Source organism: Chiloscyllium plagiosum, chromosome 8, assembly GCF_004010195.1.
Source record: "Chiloscyllium plagiosum isolate BGI_BamShark_2017 chromosome 8, ASM401019v2, whole genome shotgun sequence".
Classification (NCBI taxonomy): Eukaryota; Metazoa; Chordata; class Chondrichthyes; order Orectolobiformes; family Hemiscylliidae; genus Chiloscyllium; species Chiloscyllium plagiosum.
In genome coordinates, this window is record NC_057717.1 from 96,079,898 (window position 1) to 96,102,702 (window position 22,805).

Consider the following 22,805-nt stretch of genomic DNA (forward strand, 5'->3'; position numbering starts at 1 on the left):
GCCCAGTGGGACAGAACATTAGTAAGACCATGTTGAAGCAATGCAAAGATGATTCACTCAACTAATTCCTGGGCTGAGAGCATTATTTCGAGTAAAGGCTGGATGTGCTGAACCTGTATCCATTTAAGTTTGGAAGAAAGAAGTGGTTTTACTGAAGTGTACAAGACTCTGAGGGAACATGACTGCGTGAATGCTGAAAGAATATTTCCTTTTGTAAGACCGCTTAGAACTAGGGGGGACAGTTTCAAATTAAGGAGTCTTCCATTGAAGATGGCGATTGAAGAGATTTTGTTTGGTCTCTGTCAGGGCCCCTGGAACTTGTCCCCATAGATCAATGGGGCAGGGACTTCAGATATCCTTTTAAGGCAAAGGTAGGTTCTTGACTAACAAGGTAGTCAAAGGATATTGCTGATAAATTAAAAAATGTCATGGGAATGTGAGATGTGGTGAGCAACCTTTTTTTAAGAGACACAAAGTCACTAATTTTTATTGATCTGTAGTTTCCTGGGTTTTTGATGGTCTTGATTTTATTCCAGTGTAGACTCTTAAATTCCCAAGGATCTAAAACCACTGTCCCTTCAGCTTTATCGTTTGAATTGTCAACTGGTTTTAGCCTGTGTAATAGAACTTACTATTTTTTCTTTCCATAGGCAAAGTTATGATATTAGTATTGTAGCCCAGGTGGATCAGACTGGTTCAAAATCTAGTAATGTACTGGACCTGAAGAACCCGTTTTTCAGGTAAGTGTAGCTGACAGGTGCTCCTTTCATCATTGTACAAGACATTGCAGAGATTCCCAGTTTTAGCTCCTTTTTCTCTATCCACCTACCTTTCTGAATAAAGAAAGCATAAATGACGACTCATTGCAATTTCTGCATTTCCCAAATGTTTTCTTCCGAGTAGTACAGTTGGCTGCATCTAAGAATCTCCATTACCAAGCAAAATAGTGTGATTCAGTGTAGAAATAACACCGCCTTGTATTATTTATATCTGCAAGTAATCCCTTTCTATAAAGGGGAAATATGAAACCACCAAATTTATTTTCTTGACTATCTCTCCTCAGTTGCTGAATTATAATTTTTGCCTTCTCCGTAGAGCAATTCTCAGCTATTTGCAATCCTTCCACATGTCTAGTGAACTATTTCATAAAACTAATTGCTCTTATCTGGAAAGTCCTTACTACAAAGTTGTTAGTGACAGGAGCTTTGAGAAAACAAAATAAAAGATACTGGACTCAGCTAATGAGCTCAGAAGCAGTAATGAGCTGAAAGCCTCAATGTAGTTTTACTGCACAAAGCCAAAATACTGCAGATTTTAGAAAATGGAAATAAAATTTGAAAATGTATCAAATCTATCAGCATTTGTGGAGAGAGAGAGAGGTCAAAGTTTCTGATTAGAAACTAGTGATCGAGATAAGCAAATACAGAGATAAGCAAAGAAAAGGATAGTTCTGTGACGGGGTCTGGGGCAAGGTGTGACAATAAGTGATTAAATTCACTTCAATAAACGTAAGAGGTAATGTTGCAAGGCAAAAGAAGTATTAAAACAAAGGTTTGATCCAGAAGAGGTATAAATGGTCGTCGTCATGGAGGAGGGGGGAAGTAAAGAAACATTGGCATGATGAGTTGGTAGGAGAAAAGGTCAGTCAGTCCCAGAGGTGTGGACTACCCTGCCAGTCGTGTACTGATGGGAAAATCTATGTTCCAAGGAACAGTCAGCACTTCCTCTGCTCTGAGAGTCTAGTGCTGCATTTTCAGTTATTGAGAAAATGGCATTAATAGATTAGGTCCATGTTTGATTACAGCAAATGTTTTATGTGTAACTGTTAAGCTGCTCTTTTGAGCTACAAAGATTTTAGGATCTTGGTTACAAATAATGGAGGTTAACCTTTGCTTTTGTGTTTTGTTATTTTAAAGCTTCCCATTTCTGTTTTTATGCTGTTTTTTGTTATGCTAAATATTGAATAGTTAATAGCATTGCTGGAGAAGAGCGAGACTGGAGCTGAACTTTCTCTGGGTGCAACATTAGTCATAGAGTCAGAGAGCTGTACAGCTCGGAAACAGACCCTTCGGCCCAACTTGTCAATGCTGAGCAGATATCCTAAATTAATCTAGTCCCATTTACCAGCACTTGGCTCATATCCCTCTAAAACCTTGCTATTCATATACCCATCCAGATGCCTTTTAAATGTTGTAATTGTACCAGCCTCCACCACTTCCTCTGGCAACTCATGCCATACACACACACACCAGACACGCACACGCACCACCCTCTGTGTGAAAACATTGCCCCTTAGGTCCCTTTTAAATCTTTCCCCTCTCATCTTAAACCTGTGCCTTCTAGTTCTGGGCTCCCTCACCCCAAGGAAAAGACTTTGTCTATTTACCCTATCCATGCCCATCATGATTTTATAAACCTCCTATAATGTCATCTTTCAGCCTCTGATACTCCAGGGAAAACAGCCCCAGCTCTCTCCGTAGCTTAAATCCACCAACTTTGGCATCATCCTTAAAAGGGTTCAAAAAAGATTTACAAGTTTCACAACATCCTTCCAATAGAAGGAAGACCAGAATTGCACACAATATTCCAAAAGTGGCCTAACCAATGTCCTGTACAGCTGCAACATGACCTCCCAACTCCTGTACTCAATGCTCTTAACCAATAAAGGACAGCATACTAAACACCACCTTCACTATCCGATCTACCTGTGACTCACTTTCAAGGAGCTGTGAACCTGCTCTCCAAGATCTTTGTTCAGCAGCACTTCCCAGGACCTTACCACTAAGTGTATAAGCCCTGCTCTGATTTGGCTTTCCAAAATACTGCACCTCACATTTATCTAAATTAAACTCCATCTGCCACTCATCAGCCCATTGGCTCATCTGATCAAGATCCAGTTGTAATCTGAGGTAACCTTCTTCTCTGTCCACCACACCTCCAATTTTGCTGTCATCTGCAAACTTACTAACTATACCTGCAATGTTCACATGCAAATTATTTGTCAATGCCAAAATCAAGGACCCAGCACTGATCTTGTGGCACATCACTGGTCACAGGCCTCTGGTCTGAAAAGCACCACCCTCTGTCTTCTACCTTGTAGCCAGTTCGGTATCGAAATAGTTAGTTCTCCCTGTATTCCATGAGACCTAACCTTGATAACTAATCTATCATAAGGAGCCTTGTTGAATGCTTTGCTGAAGTCCATATAGATCACCTCGTCGATCCTCTTCATTACTTCTTCGAAAAACTCCAAGTTTGAGAGACATGGTTTCCCACGCACAAAATCATGTTGACTCTCCCTAATCAGTCCTTGCCTTTCCAAATGCATGTAACTCCTAAGGATTCCCTCCAGCAACTTGCCCACCACCAGTGTCAGGCTCACTGATCTGTAGTTCGCTGGCTTGTCCTTATCAACTTTCTTAAATAGTGGCACCATGTTAGCCAACCTCCAGTCTTCTACCAGCTCTCATGTGACTATTGGTGATACAAATATCTCATCAAGGGGCCCAGCAAATGCTTCCCACAGAGTTCTAGGGTACGCCTGATCACATTCTGGGGATTTATCCACTTTTATGCATTTTTCGACATCCAAAACCACCACCTTTGTAATATGGACACTTTTCAAGATGTCAGCATCTATTTCCCCACATTCTAGATCTTCCATGTCCTTCTCCGCAGTAAACACTGATGCAAAATACTCGTTTAGTCTCTTCCCCCATCTTTTGTTGTTCAACACAAAGGCTGCCTTATGATCTTTGAGGGATCCTATTCCCTAGTTACCTTTTGTCCTTACTATATTTATAAAGTTCTTTTTGATTCTCCTTAAATTTATTTGCCAAGTACAATTTCAACAAAGTGATCATCCATTTCCTATTTCTCATTTCCAGCCAAATAACTTCCGTGGATGTATTCCCAGGAATATCCTCCCTCAGTACAGCTGTAATGCTATCCCTTATCAAAAATGGTACACTCCCTCCCTTCTCACGCCGCGCCCTTTCTAACCTGCCTCTGGCATTGGTATTGTGAAACATTAAGCCGCCAGTCCTGTGGCTCTCTGAGCCACGTTCCTGTAATTGCTGTGATGTCCCAGTCCTATGTTCCTAACCATGCCCTGAGTTCACCTGCCTTCCCTGTTAGGCCTCTTGCATTTAAATAAATGCAGTTTAATTTATCAGCCCTACCTTATTCTCTGCTTTGTTTCTGCCTGCCCTGACTGTTTAACTCGCTCCTTTTCCCACTATACCAGTCTCCAATTGATCTCTTTCCGCCTATTTCCCTGGGTCCCATGACCCACCGTACTAGTTTAAATCCTCGAGCAAACCTTCCTGCCAGTATATTAGCCCCTTTCCAATTCAGGTACAATCCATCCTTCTTGTATAGGTCACTTATACCCTCAGAAGAGATTCCAATTATCCAAAAAATGTGAAGCCTTCTCCCCTGCACCAGCTCCTCAGCCACACATTTAGCTGCTCTATCCTCCTATTCCTACCCTCACTACCTTGTAGCACCAGGAATAATCCAGATATTACTACTCTCGTGGACCTCCTTTTTAAATTCCTGCCTAACTTTATATATTCTCCCTTCATAATCTCATCCTTTCCCCTTCTTATGTCATTAGTTCTAATGTGTACAATGAGCTCCTGCTGGTCCTCTCCCCTTTGAGAACATTCTGCACCCTATCAGATATTCTTGATCCTTGCACTGGCGAGGCAACTCACCATTCTGATTGGTTGCTGCCGGCTGCAGAAATGTCTGTGCCTCAGACTCGAAAGTCCTCTATCACAGTCAATCTCTTGGAAGCCGATGTACCCCTTATTACATTAGAGCCATTCAGTTCTGCATAGTCAATGGATGTATTGAGTCCTAAAGCCTTCTCTTCCAAACTCTGAAATCAAAGTCTGTATAGCTTACACATGGTTGACTTCAAAAGAGATGAAAATAGAAAATGCTGAAAGTAGCAGGTTAGACTGTATCTGGGAGAGTGATGCTGAGCATGTTTGGAAAGTGTGGTCTGACCAAGAAAGTCTGTCGTCTTAATACGGAGATCAGGAGTTATTTTGTTTCTTAGTGTGTAAATTAATCTCTGAAATTTTGTAGCCCAGTGGCTGTGGAGGCTTGGTCACTTTGAGTGTGTTGAAAACAGAGATTGATTTTAATATCCAGAAATCTAAGCACATCAAGGGATGTGGGTTGCTGCAGGAAAATGGCATTGAGGTATACAATCAGTGATGATCTAGTTGAATAGCAGAGTCGTCTGGAGGCTGAGTGGCTTGCCTCTGCTTCTAGTTTGTATGCTAAAATGTAGGTCAATTACCTGTTGTCAGTACTAGATAAAGTTGGAACTCTGACAGGCTTTAAATATATACAGAGACCAAGTAAGGAACAAAAGGCTAGGTCTGAGATTCAGTGTAAAACTGAGTAATTAAATAACAGTGGATGATGGTGTGAGAGAAGAAACAGGAGGAAAGATAATGAAACAGACCATGAGTCTTTATTTCTGTGCAGTCACTTCAGTGAAATTTTGCTCCTTTTTAATTCTATGATCACCATCACTTCTGTGTGTATGCTTCAGTGATGTCAGTTACAGGTGCCATTCATGTGTGTCTGCAGCATTTTCATCACAAAGCAAATGCTGTGACCATCCTGACCTTGGAGCTGCCTGATCTTCAACCTGCACAACAAGCCAGGCAGCATCAAAGAATTTAATGTCTGTCTACAGTGCATCTTTTTTTTTTAAAAGATGAACACTTGAAATATATGTATATGCCCATATAGGGGAAGAAAACTAGAAGACATGCCCTTTATCTGAAATCAGTATTGAATAATTTTGTCTCTATTCCCCTCCCTTCTTCTGTCAGGTACACAGGAACAACTCCGTCACCACCTCCAGGTTCGCATTATGTATCGCCATCTGAGACCATGTGGAATACATCTGGCTCTTACAATCTCAGCTCAGGACTAGCAGTATCTGGTATTTTACACTCTTATTATCTCAGTTCTACAAAATATGGGTAATTTTAATTGAGAATCACTAAATTTTACTTTTGCACTGTGTAACTCATGAGTTGAACTTGTATTCACCATGATAAAATTAAGGCATTTGGATGCACAAAATCTGGAGATTAGCAGGTTGCACATGGCCTGTATCTTGAAATACTGTCCAGCTGTAAATATTACATTTTAAACTACCTCTTGAATCTTCTGAGTATTATCTAATTGGCAATCTCCTAAATTCAAGGCTGCCTGTTGCATCTTAGTTGTGTTTTATCATCTTTTTCTTTCTGTCTTTCTTTCTTTCTTCTGTGGTATGTCTTTTAATATTGTTTCTTGGAATGTCGGCATCACTAGTGAGACCAGCATTTGTTGCTCATCCCTAATCACCCTTGAGAAGGCGGTTGTGAGGCATTTTCCTGAACTGTGTGGTGTAGATACACCAGTCGTGCTATTAGGAATGGAGTTCCAAGACTTTTGGCCCAATGACAATGAAGAAACTGAGATATAGTTCGAACTCTGGACTGTGTGTCACTTGGAGGACAACTCCCAAATAGCATTGCTCCGATACATTTTCTACCCTTGTCTTTCAAGACATTTAGTGCAATCAATAGATGTCTAATGTGGTGGGATCTTGTTCTGCTTAGTGCTAGGTTGACTGTCTGCTTCTGTACACTCTAGCCGTTTTCCATTAATTCACCTTCCTGATGATAGTGCTTCAGGAGTCTGTTTGGTCCACGATGTGTACGTGTAGCTTTTTGGCAGACTTTTGGGATTTGCTTTTCAATCCCACTAAGTTATTGCTTGACCTTACTTCAAAAATTACAAAGTTTGCTACGTTCCTCTGGTCTGGTAATGGAATAATTTTATTTGTTCCTTAGAATTAGGCTTATATCTTTGCATGGTCTTCCAGCAGATCTTTCTCTCAAAATAACCATGAGTAAATGGCACTCTATTTCTCATCTGCCTTCTGTCTCTCAGATAGTTATTTGGTATTATAGAACTTTACGTTTTGCTGAAAAAGACATTTTTTGTCCAAGCTCTTTGTCTTGCACTTTATAATACTTCACAAGTATATCAATGTGAAGGAAAACAACACTTCTATTGTGTTTCAGAAAAATGGCTGGTTGGCAAATTGATTCTAGTGGAGATTTTGCTATTGAGCATGCATTAGTTAGATGATGACTGACTGTTAACTGCTAAGCTTTGTTGAATTATTAACCAAGCAAAATGGTTCTGATTCCTTCTTAATACTCATGGCATTAAACACAGTTTACTGTCAGTAAACATCTAACTGGTCCATTTTCTATGACCAGCACCTCAACCAATCAGAGTCCACTTGTCAACCAAGCAGCATGCTTATCTTACAGTATAAAAATGTTGTTGTTCTTTACATTTGTATTCTTGCAAATGGTCCTGATGAGTGCATGACAGGTGAAGTTTTGTTTCTTTTTGTACCTGATTTGATATTGAATTATTTCGACTACTTCCTTCTTAACTTTTAGTTAATCAAACTGAAGGATCAAGAAATAAACTTAGAGATACTTGTTCACTCAAATTCCAGATGCATTCGTATCTTACTGCATCCACACCAGCACTCACTTCCAAATTGTCTGCAAAAATGTAAATTGTTTGAGTTGAGGGATGAGTAGCAGCTATTGGATTCCTTATTACAGCAAAATTTCACCCACTGTCAATTGAGACTGCATTAGATTAGATGTCAGCATTCAAAGAGTTATTGTTTCTTTTTTATGGAGGATGCATTTCAGTAGAGGGAAAATTAGCTAGCGTTTTACTTTTAGCAAAGTGCATTCAGTCTCCTGGATCTCACGTTTTGAAGAAATAGCACATTCTCATGGAATAGTAAGATGCTGCTAGTTCCATATGCTGAGTTTGTAGCTGGTATAATGCTGAAATTTTGTAATTTGTACTAAATTCCACACTGGTGGGCAACAATATAATGTATGGTACTCTGCTTTTTTGCTTTTCTAAGGAGTCCCAACGGCATATGATCTGAGCAGTGTAATTGCCAGTGGATCTGCAGTCAGCCACAACAATCTGATTCCATTAGGTAGGTAGAGAATAACTACTTGTTCAGCAGTTGAGGGTCATAGGATTTTTCACAGTTGCATGGAAACATTAATAGTCAAGTTTTAGTTGTTCAAACTCCAAACCAGATTAACTTTAATGTAACCCTCCTCTGCTATCTTGGCCTCTCAGCCACAGGAACTTCAGCTTTTAAATGGCACTCCTCTGTGTTACGACTTAAGAAAGCGTAATTGTCCATGGCAATGTTTTTTTTTTATGGCATTACAAATTAATGCAACAAAATCAGTCTTCAGGATCTCCATTGCTGGGTGAGAGCTCATTTCATAGTTTTCAACTCTGTGCTTTTTGCGATTGACTGACAGAAATGCAAGTGCAGTCCTGTGTGACAATGGTGCAAATTCTAAATTGGTTTGCACTGGGAAGAGAGCCATTGTGCCAGACACTGTAATAGAATTCCACTTTCTAGATTTTAATATCTCGCTACTCGGAGTAAAGCGGAGTAAAACTTTGGTTTGGAGTTTGTCTTTTCTCAGTTGTGTGATCATCTACTAGAAGGCTTTTAATTACTTGAATATTTTTTGATTTGAATACATTAAAAACTCTAGATTTTTCAGTGGATCATACTCGCATTTGCACCAGTCTTTTGCAGTGTATATTTATAATTTAACTTGAATTATATCCTGTTGAAGGATTACTCTGTTATTTGTGCTGTAAACCTGAAATAATTCCACCATTTACCCATGTCCAGAGTGTTCACGACATGTCCAGCTAAGGCTCCCACATTCCCTCACCACTGAATGTTGACACATTTTTTTGTATGGAAATATTGAAAGTAGTCAAGTACTTTCTCTCAAGCTTTGGAATGATGTGATACAAATAAAGCATCATTCCTGAGCTGATGTACTCTCAGCAAGCATGGGACCAGGTTGCTTTGGGCCTCAAATGGGAGACCCAGTTTGGCAAAGTCACTCTATTTTGTGATTTTTTTTTTTGTTGTTTTAAAAAGAAGCCACCCAGCAACAACTCCGCCACATCCTATTTAAACAATGTTAAGGAGATTGTTGAAAGATCCATTTCAAGTGTTTGCTGATTTCATTTTCTAAGCAGACATGATCCAGCCTGGTTGCTACCTCCTTACAGGAAAATTCCCAGTCTCTCTCCAGTGACTTCTTGACAATCGGGTCATAATGGGAGAACACAAGATAGGAATAATCTATAGTGTGATTTTCTTTTTCTAAAAGTTCCACAAGTCATCATATTTTTAATAACTTTTGGATTTATATAATATGACAGCAAACTAAATGGCATATTTAAAATATACCCCATAAAACTTTTTTACTGTTAATATTATGATGGACTTCAAAACTGCTAACCATAATATACAGTACACCTTTTTTTTTCTATTGTTGCCATTTTAATTGTTTCAGTATCTGTGAGAAACTGAAAAAGCATGAACATACTACATAACAACAACATTCTTTTAATTTTAAATGCTGTTTCCAAATTGCTTCTATCATTTACATATTCCTAAGTTATAAAGTCTTTTTTATTGTGCATGGGCTTTATAAATATGTCCGGCCATCAGGTCTTTCCCGATGTGTTGATTTTACATTGCTGAAGCCTGCGGCTTTAATAGAAATAAAGATTTCCTCATACGTAGAATCCTTCACATCAATGCCTGTAAACATGCACTGATTTTTGATATTTGAATGATCTGTTTTTGTGCAGTGAGCACATTGAATGGATATAATTTCTTGCATTCTTGATCCTTTTAGATGATTTACTTTATGGGAAAATCACCCACATGCCGAATTGAGGACTATACAAATAAAGCGAGTAATCATAGTTTACAACAGTTTATTAATATTAAAATTAGAATAAAGTATAAAACAAAGGGATTACCCACTTAAGTCTTTCAGTATACAATACATTGCAAAATGCTGGTCTGTTCCATTTACAAAAAGTTTAGACTCTGCATATTATATTAGAGTCTACAGTTCACCTGTTGTTGGGTTGAATTCATTGTTTCTCATTCATTTGCATACTACATATAGTTTTTATAAAATAGGAGATCAGGCTATTTTGTAAGCTGTTCCTTCTTTGCAGAATAGTTTAATTTTTTTGTTTCCACTTCCTAGTTACTTTTAGTGCAATAGTGGTAATGGCAGCTGGGATTCCAGGATCTTCCAGCAAAACTGAAAATCTGCTTTCTTAGCCAGGGAACATACATTCAGTCCGAATGCTATTTCTAGATCACAGACTTGGGTCCAGGCAGTGATCTGTATTTTATTTTAGTTCAGCATAGTTTTAAATTTACAAAAATGTAAGTGCTGTTCACTCCTTCAGCGTACAGTTCTTCATTAATTTTATTTGCGTTTTACCCAGCGGGAAACTAACCCCCAATGCAACACAGTTTAAATATCTTGGTGAGTGCCATGCTGATCAAACAAGAAACAGTCAGATGGTCTATTGGATTTGTGTATTGCCTCCTAGCTCCATACCAGAGTACAGTTAGGGATAATCCACTCTAATGGTATAATTGCAGCCACTGATGTGGGATGGTTGTTCAGCTTTATTATGTAGAATTAACAATTCATTAGGCCACTCATCCTGACCAGTTTCTGCTCCACACCAAGTTCTTCCCAGTAAATTTATTTCATCTCCTTTTTATCAGAATATCCTTCCATATCTTTCTCTTTTACAGCTTTCTCTTTAAATGCATCTTTGTTGTCATCGACCATTCCACGTGGTAGCAAGTTCCACATTCTCATCACAAAGCAGTTTCTCCTTTAATACTTTATTTGATTAATTAGTGACTATCTTGTAGCTTGAACTTCCCTGTATATCTAGCTGACAAACTCTTCCATAGTTTTGAAGACCTCCAAGGAAAGAGCCTCTGCATGTATAACCTTTTTCAGTAGTTGTATTCTCTTTGCATGGGTATCATCTTGTAAGTAGATTTTGGTAAATCTTTCCCTGTCATATTGTTTATTGGTCAATGATTCACTTAATTTCCTACGACAGAATTCCCCTGATCTGTCTTGGTCATACAGACAGTTGTTGATCACGAATTTGTGCTGTGAACCTTTGTATAGTCTGGCTTGATATGTAAGCTATTGCTGTCTGTCTTTTTCTACTGTGTAGTTTTGGTTGGGTTCCGTGCCATGATCTCCATCCATATACCTTCAACATGAGAGTTTGGGAAAGATTTTTGTTTTATTGTTCCATCCAGCACTGACTGGACAGTCTTTCCAAATCACCTGGTCAAAACTCTTAACTCTGTAACAAGCTGATGAACATAACAATAGCAGCTTTGAGTTGACAGCATTGTTCTGTATCAGCAGCAAATTAGTACTTAGCCAGTAAGCTATTGAAAGCTCCCAGACATTTTAATAGGCATCTGGTTTATCATCAAACCAAAAAATAATAACGCCATTTTTGGGAGTAAGTATTTTGTTCTGGGAATGAATGTGATGTGACTCAAGCTTGTATTTTGTTTGAACTTAAATAGATGGGAACCTATATGCCACAACTTTTAGCACTGCTGGTTATAGGGTCAGTGCAAGTCTGCTGTGTTGGCTCACTATAACCTCAGTTTGCAGTTACTGTTTTGAAAGGGCTCCCTTTTTTGTTTTTTGAAAATAACATTATTCTCTACCTTGCCTCCATATAGTTGTGTTTAGATATTAGCTTAGTTGCTATGATGTCCTGTGCACATTATAATTATGTCACTGTCTCTAATTGTCAATGAAGGAGCAAATTTACCACCATGGTATTGTCTGTATTCACAAATTCTGCTTTCAGTGACAATATAATGCAGTGTGTTGGAACCAACCTGATTTTTTTTTCTCTTTTTTACTTCTTTGTTTTTTCCTGTTATGATGACTAGCTACTAACCTAGAGGCTGATTTGCTTTAAAAAAATAAATAACTGGTGTAGGTTTGTGTTTCCTTTCTACCCACTTTTTTTCCCCATACTCCATCCAAGAATTGTCTGGCAAAGTTAGATTGCATTTGATCAGTGGCTGAGCATTTCATCTGTAAATGCTATGGAGAGAAGAATTGTGATATCACATGGTCTACTTCATAACTGTTGGTGGTGAAGTGCAGTGATGTCAGCCAAATTGACCACTGCTTCAACCAAAATATGACCAGGCACAATTTTGGTCCCATTTGCCTTCAAAAGGGAAACACTAATTGGTTGTCTCAGTTACTGCCTTTATGGATAACTATTTTCTGGTTTGAGTTGAGTTCAGTTGAAATCACAACACCGTAGTTGACCCTGAGCATCCTTTGGCTTAAAGAGATATAGAAAAGCTTTTTTTCAAAAAAAAAAACCACCCCTCCCAATTCCCTAGCCAATAATTTACTGCCTAGACTTTGATGAATCAAGACCACTTAGTTCTGTTCCTCGCAGGGACTTGGCCGTTATTGAATTGTAACCAGACAGAATTGCCTTCTTTTAGCAAGATGAGAGGTGAAAGTTTTACACTGTAATTTGGGAGTGAGAGTCAAGTTGTGGTTTATTATATGCTCGGATTGTGTTCAATTTTCAACACATAGAGTCTTTTTTGTTTTACCTCTCCAATGATGCTGGAATGATTTATTGTACTGGGTATATTGTAATACAGATGTATCTTCCACTTTAGCAAATCCACTACTCTGAATCTGAGATCCCACCTAGTATTCAGTCCTGAAGTTCCATATTCAGATTACCTCCAGTCAAATTCCAGATTTCAGTCCTCTCAATACATAGAAATCCTGGTCGAAACATAACTCTTATTAATGAATTAGGCATGTTAACAAACTGTGATACTGATTTGATTGCTGTGGCAATTCTAGAAAGCACAGCACTGGCACCAAGCATTGTTGAACTTTAGTGATGCATTAATGAGGAATGAGCTTTATGCTTTTGTATGGTGCTTTTCCCTCCCTTTGTTGTATTTTACTGGAAGGTTTCTCTCTCCTCCTCTCTTCACAGCCAACACTGGGATAGTGAATCACACTCACTCAAGACTGGGATCCATTATGAGCACAGGATTTATACAGGGTAAAGACATGGCCCTGAATCCCTCTGAGGCTTGACCGGTCGAATGAAACTTGCCAATGGAAACGCAACTGCTTGGCTCCAGGCACCCATAGCAACCTGTAGCCAATCCAGTTCCTTCTAGGATTGGCAGACTGCACCCAGGAGCTGATAATGTAATAAAGGGTTGGCTGGCCTGCTTGATAAGATGCACTTCGCACAGGGAGAACTGAACTTTCTGTTGAATGAATGGTTAAATGTATTAGCAAGCACAGTGCAAGCTATGACATGAAGTTTAACTGTGCTCTCCATCAGCTTCAAGTTTTGGTGTCCATGTGAATTATTGGAACGCTACAAATATTATACTATATTTCTTTTTCTTTTTTCAGTGCTGCCTATTTCTAATAGTTCAAAGGTTGAACTATACTAATTGTGAAAATTGAAGGTTGCAATCTGGAATGCTTGTTCAGCTGAACACTGCTGGGGAGGGAGGTCTCCAGGCCAGTGTCCATGTTGACATAATCTTTTCATGATCTCAATGCTGTTTTTGTTATGCCCTGATGCATGATTGTATATTAATGCTTGTCTGGTAACAAGCTGGTGCTTGCTGTTAATTTGTACAACCATACAGTGAAACAGACACTGGAAGATCATCCATTTGATGGAACCCTAAATGTTCCTCTTTCCTGTCAGACCCCTAGAGCTTGAGCAACAACACTGAAGCATGGGAGTTTGTTCTAATTGTTTGGGGTTGTTGCATTGTACCCTTTACTCAAAGCAGTTGGTGACTTTGAAGTTTTCATTTCATTTTATCATAAAATATATACATCATAAAGGCACAGCTGGTTTGTTGGTCCCTGAAATGATGAGACACTTTGATGTTTCTGGTGCAGATCATTCATCAGACCAAAATGTTAACTCATCCTTTTTTTGTTGAGGTTGATGGAACTCTGTTTCAGAATTTTACTTTTGTCTTTCTGACTCTGAGGTTTGAATTGGTTTCAGAATTTTACTTTTGTCTTTCTGACTCTGAGGTTTGAATTGATCTCCCTGTGCAAGTGTGTATCTCTTTCTTCTCTGATACAGACCAGTTGTCCAGTGTTCCAGCTATCATTCCAACTCTCCCAGGGGATCCTCAATATTGCCGCTGCTATAATGAATTTTACCTGAATTGGTTGATACTTTCTTTAATAATGATGTGCCAATTCTGTTACCATTCAGTAAACCTAGTGTGTTTGTTTATTTCTGTTAAACATTTGTTTACAAATAATCATGTCATAAAAATGAGCACAGTTGAATCTTTTCTCCATTTTGGATCCCCTGGAGGGGGAAGAATGGCCTTGAGTTGGAACCTAGGCTGTAAGGCTAGCTGTTTATGATGTTGATGGGATTGTTTTGTTCTCTGCATGGTTCATCATCTTCCAGGCTCCCTTCCCTGTAGGAATTCCCTTGGCAGCAGGCTGCTACAGGTGCCTGGAGTCGGATTTCTGTCAGTAAGGTTCATAGCATGCTGGTAACGATAAAGTGTTGATTAAAGGCCCTGTGTCTTCCCATAGCTTATGGTAGGTATGTACGTCGCTATTGAAAGGCTTTGGGCTTCCAGCAGCGGCAGGAAATAGTGAATGGATGTGTCCAAAAGACATGATCCTCTGAGTAACTGTCTGTTATGGGTGTATTTTTTAAAAATATTTGAAAATATGACAACACAGGGTCTTTAATGCGCACTCTGTTTTGTTTTTGGCTTAGAAAATTCATCTCAATGTGGAGAAAAGAAAGCACTGTGCAGAAAGTCAAATGAGGTCTAGCCTTGCTTGTTGTGTTATTGTTGGGGCCAAACCTTCCTTACCAAACATGGGAGACTGGGTTGGGAGCTTCCTTTTAAAAATCTAAAGCCTTTGGGGCAGCACAGTAGCTCAGTGGGTAGCACTGCTGCCTCACAGCACCAGGGTCGATTCCAGCCTCGGGCAACTGTCTGTGTGGAGTTTGCACATTCTCCCCGTGTCAGTGTGGTTTCTTCCGGGTGCTCCGGTTTCCCCCCTCAGTCCAAAGATGTGCGGGTCAGGTGAATTGGCCATGCTAAATTGCCCATAGTGTTAGGTGCATTAGTCAGGGGGAAATGGGTCTGGGTGGGTTACCTTTCGGAAGGTCGGTGTGGACTGATTGGGCCAAAGGCCTGTTTCCACGCTGTTCAAATCTAATCTAATCTAATCTAATCTAATCTAACTCGACTATCAAAGGTATCTTCTGTTTGCTCCCCTCCAAGGAAACCAAATACAAATCAAATACTGGGAGATTGTCTTTTAAAGCTGCCAAATAATATTGGATTGTGTGTGCAAGAGATCTGTACTTTCCCTTCTCCTCTCCCCTAGTTGAAATGTAGGGACCACTTGGCAGTATTTTTAGTTCTCTCCAAGACAACACTGCTGAATAGGAATTGGTTAGTATGGCCTACTAAACTATCTCAGTTATCCTGTAAGCCACTTGACAGCTGAGGTCTGCATTTTGATAGGAGTGAACAAGTAGAAACTGAGGGTGTATGACATGGGACTGAATCAGAGGACGAAATTTTCTCCTCCGCCATCACCACAAGCAAAATTTAATGCAGGCACATTGTGTGTGTGTGTGTGTGTTCGTGCAACTTCACTGCAACTGGATGCACCAGCAAAATAAATTGAGGTATAAGAGCCTTTCGCGTTTTTCAAGGATTTCAGTAGCAGTCTTGTGCTATTGTCAGAAATTTTTTTTTAAAAATTGGTCTTATGATGCTTATTTAACATAAATGGCTGCATTATTTTGATAATGAAACCTGGTGATTAATATACACCAACGCGCGCTCTCTCTGACCCCAGCATGGTTTGACTTTTTCAAGCAAAGAAGCTTCTTTGACTATATTAGGCACTTAGTTAAGCAGCCCTTTGGTCCTCTAAAGCTCATTTTTCATTTACCTTCAGTCATCTCAAAGATAAACTTTGGGACAATTTCTGTTTCGTACATCTAATTAGGATTAAAGGGATCTAATTTAACCCAAATGGAAGAAACTTATTCTGTGAATTTGGTCAGAGATGCTATCGCGTTTCGAATTTGCACGAGTACTTTTGCATATAGCACAATCAAGAAAATCTATGATTTCTAAAACCTACTGTGAAATACTCGTTCTGAGTTGATGAATGCAGTACACAGCATGTCCCTTTGTTTGCAACAGAAATACTCCTTACAAGGGCTCCTGGGGTGAAAAATTTGAGAGTTTAGAAATAGATTTTACTTATGGCTTTTTCTTTTTGTCTCTTGGGTTTCTGAAACTTTGCTCAAACATTGCATGGGGTAAATATTTGAGGAATGCCCAAATGGATAGGAAGTGTTGTGTTTGATCTGTTGATATCTAATTGCATCTGTCGTCTCAAGCCAAACCTTGCCATAAAGTTAGATTGAATTTGCCAAGATCATCACAAACTGAATAATCACCTTCAACATTTCAAATCTTGAACTTCAGTTTTTTAAACTAAATGGACATTCCCACAGTCTGTCTTGTGCTCTTTCATTGGCCAGTTACATTGGCCCGAGATCTAAATGTTGCTATTTCCTATAACTAACTTGCATGTATTTTATGAATTTCTCTCAAATGTTAGCCTTTTGTTTAAAACCAACAGGTAGATACTAGACCTTGGAGTTAGAGGGGGCTTATAAGTTTCCTGCTCCTAGTTACTCTTCAGTGGACCCCCTCCCCACTCACCAAACTATTTGGAAATGAGTGCCAATGAGAATAGGCTCACGATCAGGCCTTCCTTCTCCCCTTCTGTATGCACTGTGGTTAAATAATCTGTAAACACTCTCTCTCAGCCTGTCAATAGTGATGCTTGAGCAAGGTAGCACGGCAGCTAATTCCTGTGGAACTAAATCTTAGCAGAAGGCAGTTTTCAGGAGAAAAGAGAGAATTGGCAACAAGATAATATTCAAAAAAAGTTTAGATTTATGCCAACTGTTCTTCATATTGTTAGCTCCTAAATTTAGCTTTATGCTACTTAGGGGTTTGAGTGCTCAGTGTGGAGGATCAAAATCATATGCCAGATATCAACTAATAGCACAGCACTGTCCGGGATTAAGATTTTAAATTTATCTGAAGGGGATAATGAAAAGAAATGTGTATCACTGGCCCCTTCTCTCCATCTACTCCCCCGAGTGGCCATATTTTCTAACTTTGCTTCTTTGGTTGCTTTCAGTGCTGGGTATATAGGTTTGAATGGGATAACCTATTTAGTTGAGTGATTTGTTGACCCATCTAAGAGCCCAACCAAAGTGAGTGGGTAGCAAACAGCAGACTGCCCTGTGGAGAAACACTAGCTTGGAAATCCAGCAGTTCCACTGCTTGAGCATCCAGCTAGCTTTCTGAAACCCAGGAGCATCTGAGAGAGGATTTGATTTGAAATTTGGATTTGGGCATTAGTACAGGAAAGATTTGAGTGGCCATTTATAATGTAAGGCTTTTTTTAACCTGTGTAATTGTATTTATGACTGTCTTTTTGTTCTGTTCTGTTTTGTTAGGGTCTTCAAGCGGTGGACAGGGTGGAGTGATTGCCAGTAGCAGCCACTATCCAATCAACAGTCAGTTTACCATTGGCGGTGCTGCCATCTCCATGGCTTCTCCAATGTCCATAAGCACCAACACAATGCACTATGGGAGCTAAGAATTCATGATACCACCTCCGACTTTTTGAACTGACACTTTCGAGAGGATACAAACCAAATCCAGATTCAGTTCCCTCTCCAAAAAACCCAATCTCTGAATTGTCCAAATTCATTGTCCATGGATTTAGTTCAGCCTGAGGGTGGGGGTGTGTGTGTGTGCGTGTGTGTGTGTGTGTGTGTGCGCGCGCGCGAGCTTTGTTTTTGCCATTGGGAATGACAACATACAAATTATTTGATACCAGACTTGTAAAGTTTTATATAACAAAAATGGGGGTGGGAAAATAAATGCTGTTTTGGTCCTGCGATTAGACTGCGTAGTTCATAAATTTTCTCATCAGTTTGATGTTGGAACGCTGCAATTAACATATCTTTTAAAACAGACGTGTCCAGTATGTTGGGGGCAGATAGTTGATAGGAGTTATCCATTACCTGTTTTACCTTTGACTTTTCCTTCTCTGATGTCTCTCGCCCCCTCACCCAACTTCCCAACCCCAACCTAAATCTGGTTAATTGAAGATCTTGGGTTAATGGAGACTGTTAGTTGAAAGTTTCAAAAGTGACAAATATCGGCTGTAAACGTAATAAATATTACAAATGTTTTTGATAATTAAGACATTTTATCATTTAAGGTTTTCTTTCTATAAGGCAATTTCTTTTAAGTGTGGATAGACTGCATGAAAAATGTTTTTCCCCAACTCCTTTGAAACCTACAGTGATTGGAAAGTTTCCAGGCTCATCTCATGGAGGAAGTGTTTCTCAGGGCTGATACGAACTGAGTAGCTGTAGGAAAGGAGCAGGTATCTGAACATTGTTGAGTTCTTTCTTGGCACCTGTCTGATTTGCTTCTTGTGTGTCTTACTTCCATTTTGACCGTTTTGCAGCATCTCCACAAAGCCAGAAGCTTGAACCTGTTTGAATTAGTGCTGTTTTTGGGGTAGCTAAAAATTGCACAGCTTATCTGTTCCTCGACAATGCCAAGAGCACCCATGCGCTGGCCAGCTCTTGATCCAAACCAACGTATTAATGCTTTTTAGCTTTATGACTGTTTAGATTAAAGAGGGAATGATTAACAGTCCTACATCATTTGTCTTTCTGTATCCAATTGTTTGATTTCTCTGTTCTACCTTTATGCTGTCATTTTTGTTGTGATTTCAGCTTTGTGTTGAAACTGCAATGCTAGTTAGTTGAGCAACCTGCACCACTGCTAGTGCCGCTGCTCTTGGAATGGCAGGCACCGTACACTCACTCAAAACGGGTCCGACTACCTTAGTGCAAGTATATGTGTATATTGAATATCACCTCCATACACAAAAAGGAATGCTGCAGATTTGGTGGTAGATGTATTCACTAGCAACAGGTCATTGTGGTTAGGGTATGGGATTTTGTACTTCACACTCCAGATAAACTAAGTTATATTTGCCCACACCTTTCTGTGATTAACTTCCAAATCTATAGATTGAAGGTAATGAAAACTTCCACTTTTCTATCAGCTCTTAGAGGGAACCAGACTGTTTTTCCAGTATTTTCTGATTGTTACAATATCTGTATATTTCTATTGAAATAGTTGTATTATTACTGGCAGCAATCTCTGATAGAAGGAAGAATTTCTTTAAACTGAGGATTGACTGTAGAACCTAGCTGTCTTGTCATACAAGATGTTTTTCTTTGAAGAGAGGATTCAAATCAGCCAAATTCTTTGCTTTCCAATATCTTGGACCCCAACTCTGATGAGTTTGTTGACTGCCTTCATTTTTCAGATGTCGATTAATGCTAATGCTTTGTTCAGGAGATGGAGAGAGGTTGTATTGATTTTCTTGAAGCACTCAAGCTTTGTAAATTTGGCGGACAGTTTCTGGTTCAGGCAAATTTTATTTCATATGGTGAGTTGAAGTATTGAGGATTAGTAGATTCGGAATGAACGGGTCAGCTATACCTATAGAAGAAAGACACCTTCTGCAATTGATCATTGTCTTGAGTCATTGCTGAGGCTTTAAATATAAGAATTGATGGTGCATTTGTTAGATTTACCTGCATCTCTGGTACAGGTCTAGCATAGCAATTAGTAAGAGCTCTTTGGAAACCTATGGGTGTGGGATGTGGCGGAGAGGTATTAGTTGTGCTGCTGTGCAAGGTGGGTATACATGTACTCCAGATAGAATTATCTATTGCTTTGTGCACAAAAGCTGATCGCACATTTGGCCCATTTAGTAAAGCTTTGTGGGTGCCTATTGAAATTCCAGTTCTTTGTTGTGGCATTGAAAGTTCCATTGTTCACAGGTGGCTGGTTACATTCTCATTTGCATAATAATTTCTGGGACAATGGGTCTCATTTAAACTGAACTTTTCATTGAATCAGGAGGTGGATACCCACAGCATTATGTCAATGACCCTGGATCCCAAACTAATTATTAGATGGTAACTTTTAACAAATTTGTATCTACAGTATTGTTAGTCACAGGTCACTTATGCTGTTGCAGTAGCTCCAAGACAGTGATTATTCTGCAGAATTGTCTATCAAGGAAGCGTTTTGGACAAAGTCTAGTCGTAATTTATTGTGAATATTCTTTTTAGATTTGTTTTATTTTTGGAGTAGAAAACTGTTAGTTGCTTCCTGCCTGGAAGAAAAATTGTTGTCTCGCTGGACATGATCCTAAGTAACTCTCTGCTTTGCTGGCGATGATTTTAAAGAAAGGTCCTATGACTCAGAAGTGAACCACTTTAATAATCCCCGTCCTTGCTACCTCACCCGTAGCTATTTTGCTCACAATGGCTTTGGAGTGGTTGCCTGAGACAGGCTATTGATGTGTTTTAACTGTTGGCACACGAGCTGCAAAAGGTTTAAGTTTTCTGCTATTCCTCAATCTTCTGGTAAGGGTGTCTTGTTTCAGAAGAGCTGTTAATTCAATTTGATTTTAACATTGGTTGACAAGCAGTACAAATGAAAGAGTCCAGCACAGTCATTGTTTGTTCTCTGATCTCTTCCCCACCAGTCACTATTGTCCTAGTGACTCTCTCTTTTTTACTCCATTCCCCAAAAAGTACTAAATTGTGAACCATACCTCCCAAAAGGTATCCAGTTTGTAAAAGTTGTATGACACCTTCTGCCTTGCTGTCCAATCAGAAATAAATCTGGGTTCATAAATGATTACTTTCACTCTGAACCCTTCCACGTAGCTTTGAGCTGAACATTGGGATTTTTGGCAACTACTGACTGAGCACAGCCATTTGGGCATCAAGAGGAGTCTGAGAAAAGTGAATGGTGCCTCAGCTAATGCACCAGTATAATCCATCCATGACTAGTGGATAAGGCACCTGTGATTTCTCCCTGCCCAACCTGTCAAAACCCATACCCATTGTTTCGGTCCTAAACGGTGACCTGATCTTGTATGGGTCTATAGAGTGCGTGTTATATACTACACAATGTTCAGATCAATCTGGTTGGTAAATATTTTAATACATCAATAGGTTTTTGTGGCTCTGAAAATCGGTTGATACATCCTAAAGTCGAGGGATTATTTTTGGGGTTGAGACTTTGTCCTGCGATTTAGCTTAGCTTAGCTTGGCTTGTCTGGAGTGACTTCCATACAACCAAGGTTTGGGCTACTTGCTTAATATTTCTGTGGAAACCGTACACCTCGGCTTTGCCTATATGTTTTCTTGACCTGGACATCAAAAAGTATCATTGTTCCTCTTTTTCTTGAGGGTCAAACTAGTATTAGTCTATTAATCACTATCAGATTGTTTGTTTCTTTTTTTTAAGCTTTTAACCCATGCCAATGGGAACAGAAAATATGGCTTTTCAGAATATAAATAAAACATTGGCACCCATTAGGATCCACAAAGCTCTGCTCAATATATAGAGAATGCTTCTTAAGTGCTAGTTAGGTATTGGAGTTTTACAGTGTGGAACTCTTAAGTTATATAGGCATGAATGAGTCATTGTGCACAGCTGAAGGAACACTTGCAATGTATTGTCAGGTTTATTAGTGAATGATCGCTGAATCTTGGTGCAGTGTGCACCACCTATAATTCTACAAGGTGTGTGAACTTTGCGCCATAATCCTGTGTCAGTGTGATCCCTAATTGAGTATTACAGAGCAGGCATGATTTCAACATTAGCCTCAACCATCTCAATTAGGCTGTTTTGTAGAATATTTCTACAGTAAAAAGGATTTTAAAAAAATTTAGAATGGGTAAGGGTTTAATGTGATAAATTATCACAGCGATGGCTGACAGCAAGGATAATTGATCTGCGATTAGCTGGGCAGGGGGCATAGTAACTGGTGAAACTTGAATGGAACAGTTCAGAGTTACTAATGTGGATCCCATTTGAAAGTTTGGGATTCCCCTTTTAATTGGACCTATTTTTGTAATCCATGCAGCTAGAGTTGTGTTGAAGTGAATTGTGAACAAATAATTTTGGAAAGATGTCGCTCATCTGATGAATTAAACTCTGGTGGATCTGCCCTTGTAAATGTTTTCCCTGTACAATTTGTACAAAGCATTGGGCCGAATTTTTATTCTGCTTTTGGGCTTTTTAAAATCATCTCCTACTTTACAAATGAGGCTTGTTATTGACCCTGAACTATTCTTGTTAATCCATTTACAGCTATCCTGATCCAAACCTTGCTAGAGGGTTTTACCAACATGTAGTTTAGTGTTTTAGTATAATCTAGAAATGTTTCTGTAGTCTGGCTAGACCTTTATTCATCTGTGTTGTGTGTAGATTTTATTACAGCGACATGAGATTGTTAGACCATATTAGAAAATCATCCTGTAATACATGAATTATCAAATAAAACACTAATATTAGATGGTTTTGAGTGATCTTTAATTTATTTTTCTCTTCCTTGCAAAGTCCAGATGGGAGAATGCAGTTTCCTTGTGTGATGTGCTTCTCTAGCTATTGTTGTTGATCAATGGGCTACAAACCAGGATTGCTTATACTCTGCATTTTCCAAGAGATGACTAATTTGCAACCTCCAGTGCAGCATCGTACTACAACATCATCCCATTGAGATTAGTAATGTAACATTAACTTGCCATTTAAAACTTGT

The 22,805-nt window shown here is 39.2% G+C and overlaps 1 protein-coding gene across 3 annotated transcripts in view; it reads left to right on the top strand.

Moving 5' to 3' along the window:
• The window catches only part of carm1 (coactivator-associated arginine methyltransferase 1), an 83,665-nt gene extending 61,103 nt beyond the window's left edge, over positions 1-22,562 (top strand). Inside the window, exons 12-16 of one of the 3 annotated variants that reach the window (XM_043694808.1) lie at positions 651-740; positions 5,859-5,971; positions 7,985-8,062; positions 13,021-13,089; positions 17,605-22,562. In XM_043694808.1, the coding sequence (XP_043550743.1) occupies positions 651-740; positions 5,859-5,971; positions 7,985-8,062; positions 13,021-13,089; positions 17,605-17,747 (493 nt within the window). In that variant the 3' untranslated portion in view covers positions 17,748-22,562. The remainder of the gene's footprint in view (positions 1-650; positions 741-5,858; positions 5,972-7,984; positions 8,063-13,020; positions 13,090-17,604) is intronic. The other 2 variants (XM_043694809.1, XM_043694810.1) reach the window with 2 other exon arrangements.
• Positions 22,563-22,805: the final 243 nt, after the last annotated feature.